This window comes from Onthophagus taurus, chromosome 3, assembly GCF_036711975.1.
Source record: "Onthophagus taurus isolate NC chromosome 3, IU_Otau_3.0, whole genome shotgun sequence".
Taxonomy (NCBI): Eukaryota; Metazoa; Arthropoda; class Insecta; order Coleoptera; family Scarabaeidae; genus Onthophagus; species Onthophagus taurus.
Genome location: NC_091968.1, coordinates 11,210,315 through 11,216,186, shown reverse-complemented (window position 1 = coordinate 11,216,186; position 5,872 = coordinate 11,210,315). Strand labels below are relative to the sequence as shown.

The 5,872-nt window shown below is 32.5% G+C and overlaps 1 protein-coding gene across 1 annotated transcript in view; it reads right to left on the bottom strand.

Moving 5' to 3' along the window:
* Positions 1 to 1,070: 1,070 nt before the first annotated feature.
* Positions 1,071 to 5,872, bottom strand: part of LOC111418594 (Myosin heavy chain 95F jaguar) — a 52,258-nt gene continuing 47,456 nt past the window's right edge. Inside the window, exon 12 of the mRNA XM_071195091.1 lies at positions 1,071 to 1,264. Coding sequence (XP_071051192.1) covers positions 1,110 to 1,264 — 155 coding nt within the window. The 3' untranslated portion in view covers positions 1,071 to 1,109. The remainder of the gene's footprint in view (positions 1,265 to 5,872) is intronic.

Below are 5,872 nucleotides of genomic sequence, written 5' to 3'. Positions count from 1 at the left end.
TGTGTTTATTACGAAATAGATTTCGCCCCATTTTGACCCTTTAGATTTAAATTAACTGTATTCAAAAATTGATTACAATAAATGCCGATGTATTAAAAAAAGTCTCTTTTAATCACTTGATTTATTACTAATATATATAAGACATTTGTATACACTTATTTTATTTACACTTAAATCCTAAATATTTAACCGGCGAGACGATAGCAACAAACCGTTCAGCAACAAACTTTTTTCTTTATATTTCCACCTACTTCTAGGGCCCATATCTTCGTTATCTAGAAAGATAGCAAAAAGCTAAGCACACGGTTGGAAAGCTTGGTCTTTTCTCTATCATAAACCGAGTTTTCGTCCGCCGATATGTTGATAATAAGAGCAAGAAAAAATAAGAAACGTCCCGATGCATTCAAATTAACTCAAAATTATCAAACTTCACGGCCTTGTGCAGCCGTTGCCAGATGGAAATTCAACAAATGGTTTACATATTCGGAAAGAGCTGACCTTGGACTATCTTAAATCTACTACAACTATCTTATGGGAAATTTCCCATAAGCTGAATATAGTTGTAGAGTTTTATCCCTGTCAAATAGGAAAGTTATTAGTGCAAGAAATATTTGCGTGTTTTCATCGGTAGGGGCTTTTTCAGGTACGTTTTTCTTACAGACGCTGATAGATATTGACGGACGAAAACTCGGAATAAGATAATCCAAGGTCAGCTCTTTCCGAATATGTAAGCCATTTATTAAATTTCCATCTGGTAACGGCTGCACAAGGCCGTGATGTTTGGTAATTCTGAGGTAAATTGAATGAAAAAGTTTGTTGCTGAGCGGTTTGTTGCTATCGTCTCGCCGGTAAATATTTATAATTATTTACCAAGTTATGATAAAACCTTAATATGAGTTTTTTTCCCACTAAAACCATTTTTATAACCTATACTATCCTCATGGTGAAATAAAAAATGTATTCCTTCCCATTTATTCACTTCACTTTTAAAACAGTCAATCCTCTACTTTAATAAACCTAAAAACAATTTAATTTTATCAACACATGGTTCCTAAATAATTATTACCTTTATGATCGTCCTATGCTAATATTTATTTTAAATAATTCTTTTAATTTGTCTTTTTATCCGCAGGTCGGGAGTAGGGTCTTCCACCGTTTTTCTCCCACTCCCTATTAAATTCGTTCTCAAGAATTTCATTTCCTTGTTTGCGAGTTAACCCGGTTTCATCTAAGGATAACTCGCACATTTGCATATCATCTTTTCCTATAAAAATTAATATTTTAGTTGGAAAAATTGAAGAATCATTATGTGCTTATGTGCTTAATCGACGTTTTTTTTTTAATCAATGTGAAATGACCCGAAAAACACGTTAAAAGTAAAAGGAAAATGTGGAAAAGTTGAGAATCTATCGAAAAATCACATTAAAGTTTCGATGTGACGTCACGTTTTGTGACTTTCAGGTATAAGCCAACCCAAGCTAAATTATTCTATTTCTACTACATTATTATAATCTAATATACGTACTTTTCTAATACGTATATTTATTATTATATTATTATTATTATTATATTTATTATAACTAGAGTCCGGAATTTTATGCAAAATATGCGCATATATATGGAGTAAATATAAGAAAATATGCAAATTTCATATAAAAATATGCAAAGTTTATATTAAAATATGCATACATTTTGTACTACTGTTAAAATAGTATATTAATTTATATATAAAGTCGGTATTTTTTTAATAGGTTCAATTCAAAATAACATCTAAACATTTAAAAACTCTATTTATTAAAATTTAAAAAAATACAACTAAATAAAATATATTTTTAAAAATGCAGTAATGTTATAGTTTACAATTATATATTTTTCAATGTTCTCAACTAAGACGTTACGTCGTCTATCAGACAGTATCTGTTTGTAGCTCGAGAAACTCCTCTCTACATCTACAGATGTTATGGGTGCATATTTAAAGTTGCTAATTAAATTTGGCTCAATATTAACCTGATCGCTTAAATATCCACTAATTATTTTAGCCGCCTTTGATAACAATATATAACCGTGATTTTTTTCTAATACTTCATAAAACTTTTTATTAATAATTTCGCCTACTTTACCATTTACTTTTTTAACACCAGTCTCAAATTCCTCTATTAATCCAATAGACTCATTTAGTGACATTGCTTGCGTTTCTAAATTTAAAATAATCCTACTGACAAACTCATAATTACTTTGAATAAACACTAATTCTGAACCTAATGTCGCTTTTTTTAATAGTGCTTTGCATTTTTTAATTGCTTGATTATTTTCCTTTTCAAAATCCATGATTAATTCCTTTATAGACGTAAAATGTTGCAGCATTTAACCAGGTACCCCACCGTGTAATGACAGGCTCTGGCGGTAGATTAACATTAGGCAATTTTTCCTTATATAGTTGGATCCTAAGGGGAGACTTCAAAAATATTTTTTTTACATTGCTAATTAACGCATTTACGTCTGGAAATTGATTCCTAATTTCCTCTGCTACTCTATTCAAACCATGAGCTAAGCACGTCACACAATTAAATTGCAATACCTATCAGCAAGTTCGCAATATATCTTCCACAACAATCGGTAGTTTCGTCAACTATTAAATATACGTAGTGGTTTTTGACTACTTTTTTGATAGTCCTAATTATTTTAACATACTCCTCATTTACGTAGCCCTTGCGCAAAGTACTTTCATCCGGTACAGTACGCCCAGAATACTGTTCTAAAAATTTTTTTAATTCAGGATTTTGCAATTTTTGAAATGGAATGTTGACTGCCAAAAAGGCTTTGCATAATCCTGCATTAAATATTTGCTGCTCATTTTTGGTTGTTTCTGGTTGAATAGCTTGCTTCAAAGATTGTTGAGCCATTTTAGTTTTTTTCTTATGTAAATCGGTAGCAACATGTTGCGTGATCTGAGATTTGCGGTCACAAGCAACTTGCAACAAAAGCTTAAGAGTAGGAAACAAACATTTTGGAATCGACTTTAGCCATACAAAGTTAATTTAATATAAAATCCATGGAATAAAATAGATTAAGAAAAGTATTCAAAATTACAACAACAATCTTAAGGATGACTTAAATAAAAGCGTGATTTAAATTACAGGTGTAAATAATGGAAACGTTCTCAGTTCTTTAATTGGTCAGTGGGTATAGGAGTACGTTTCCATTATTTACACCCGCAACTACAATTCAAACTGGTAGAATGGATTATAATTTTAATCTAGACTCTATAAAGTGTAATTATTAGTTTTATTTAAATTTACATTGAAAAATATGACAAATATAAATTTACCGTTTTACCACATGCTTTAACCCTTTCGTTACTAAGAGCGTACGCATACGTTTTTGTATATGTGGGCTTGCTAAATGATCTTGAAAATACTCCGTAACGAAAGGGTTAAAAAACACATTTTTTTCTTGCAGAATAAGTTCAGGAATTGCTTTTATCCAAGACATCACCAAATAATTTTTCACCTTCGGCATTTTTGAAATACTTAAAAGTTTGTACATACAAAGCAAAAACTAAAAAGAGATCCGAACAGCTTAAGATCGACTCGTAGAATGTGTTTTCAAATAAATTTAACTTCGTGGACATCATTTTTTATTGTAGACGCCAGCTACATAAAGACCCGCATCGGGCCTAAGTCGCCAAAAACGACGGGCCCTCGACGAACGTGCGACGCCCGACAGTGCGTCGCGACGATTGACCATAATATGAATTAAACCTCAAGTAATAAATAAGGAATTGACGTTGTACTTTCAAAACTTATAATACTGTAAAATATATGAAAATATGCAATATATGCAAAAATATGCGAAAAACTTAGAAATATGCCAAATATGTAAAAATTAATAGGCGTCATTCAATTCCTACTCACGTAATTCGTCTAGATCCGAAAGCATTTAATCCTACTATCAGCGGTAAATAAAATGCAATTTGCATAAATTCCGGACTCTAGTCATGACTGAAACACCTGAAAAATAGGCCCGGAATTACAATGTTGTAGGAATGATTCTAGTTCTTGGTGTTGCGCTGCACAACAATTAAAACTAGAACTAGAAAGTTTCGGGTTTAGTCGTGCGTCTTAAGACCTATCATTTGGGTTTAGCCGCAATTTTCTACAGATAGCTAAACCCGAATGATAATAATAATGTTTATTGGCAGCATAATTACACAATGCAAAAACGTAATGTGTATAAAAAATCAATAATTAATAAACATAATAATTAATAAAGGTAAACTGCCAAACTGCCACGGAAGGTGTGCAGTCTGTCATCCCAGCTCACGTCCGCAATCCTAGCCACAGCCCATCGCCAACTAACAACCCCCAAAGTTATCTAACCATCCCAGCCCATTCACAAAGTAAAAACCGCCTCATCGAACGTCTGAAACTCCATTCACCCTTCTTCCTAACATAATTCGGAAGGTTATTGCATATGTTAGACACACAGTACGTAAAAGATTTCTTAAAAAGCTGTAATTTATGTTTAGGTATTGTTAGTACGTGTTTATGTCTAACATTTATGTTGTGTACATCCGTCCTAAAGGAAATTTTTTTAAATAAATATGGCGGACATCTATGTTGTATAATCTTATGGTATAAACAGATTGAATGAAATAAACGACTGACGCCTAGACATGTCCAGCCAACCAACCCAACCCAGAGTATGAGATATGCTATTTCTCCTTCCAATACCATATATGAAATGTAAATACGCGTTTTGTGCAACCTGGATGCGGCGCGCGCTCCTAACATCTAAGCAGGAATGATAATTGAAATATAAAGAAAGTAATAATAACATAATTGAAAATAGAAAGGACAAGTGCGTCACACAATTGCACCTTAAGATGCTGATTTAGTAGTTTTTTACCGGAGAAAAGCAATTTAAGCGCCCCATAAGCTCTTTGCAACAACAGTGAGATACAGATAAAGACTACTTTAATGCTAGATTATCACGAGCACGAAGAACTGTTGAATGTGCTTTTGAAATACTGTATATCTACTAAGTGGAGAATTCTAGGAACAGCGATAAATATCTACAGATGTAGCTGATGATATTGTTAAGTGTATCTATTTGCTACATAATATTGTCATTGATAGAGAAAGCATTAACCATCACGGTCAAGAAACAACCAAAACCAAAACAAGAAATATCACCCCAAGTAATACTGGAAGACCAAAAGTCCAAAACAAGACCAAAAGACCACGTCTTATATATGAAACTTGTAATGGATAGTTTATATCGGTCAATACCACAAATATGCATCCTTTTCTGTTGATAATTTTCAACTGTCTGTACAACTCCTTGTCCCACTAAATCGTCTGGACTTGCCCCTAGGAAGCTATACTCAGCGTCTATGAACAATTCGGACGTTACCATCTTTATATTATCCTGTTCTTCTAACTGATGTATAGCAAGTTTTTCATTTATTTTGCTATGCTGCACAGCCTTAGATCTACTTACTGCATCACGCGATTGACGCGATAAATTTGTAAACTTTACGACAAACTACAACAAATTAAGCGATTGATTTATGACGTCATTATTTTTTTTTTATCTGCACTCTACCATAGATTGCCACTGTCAAATTAGCACTACCTCAAAAATGCAATATTTCAAATATTGTTTATAAAAAAGGACGCGACAAATTTGTAAACTTTACGACAAATTACAACAAATTAAGCGACAATTAATGTAATTCTTTTTATTGAAATCGCATGATCTAGTGCCAACTTGACAGAGGTGATTTTCATGAGCTGGGTATCAAATGAAATGGTTTCATGAATACTATGATTCATGCTACAAATAAATTTTTTCCAAGGCCGTGTTCAAT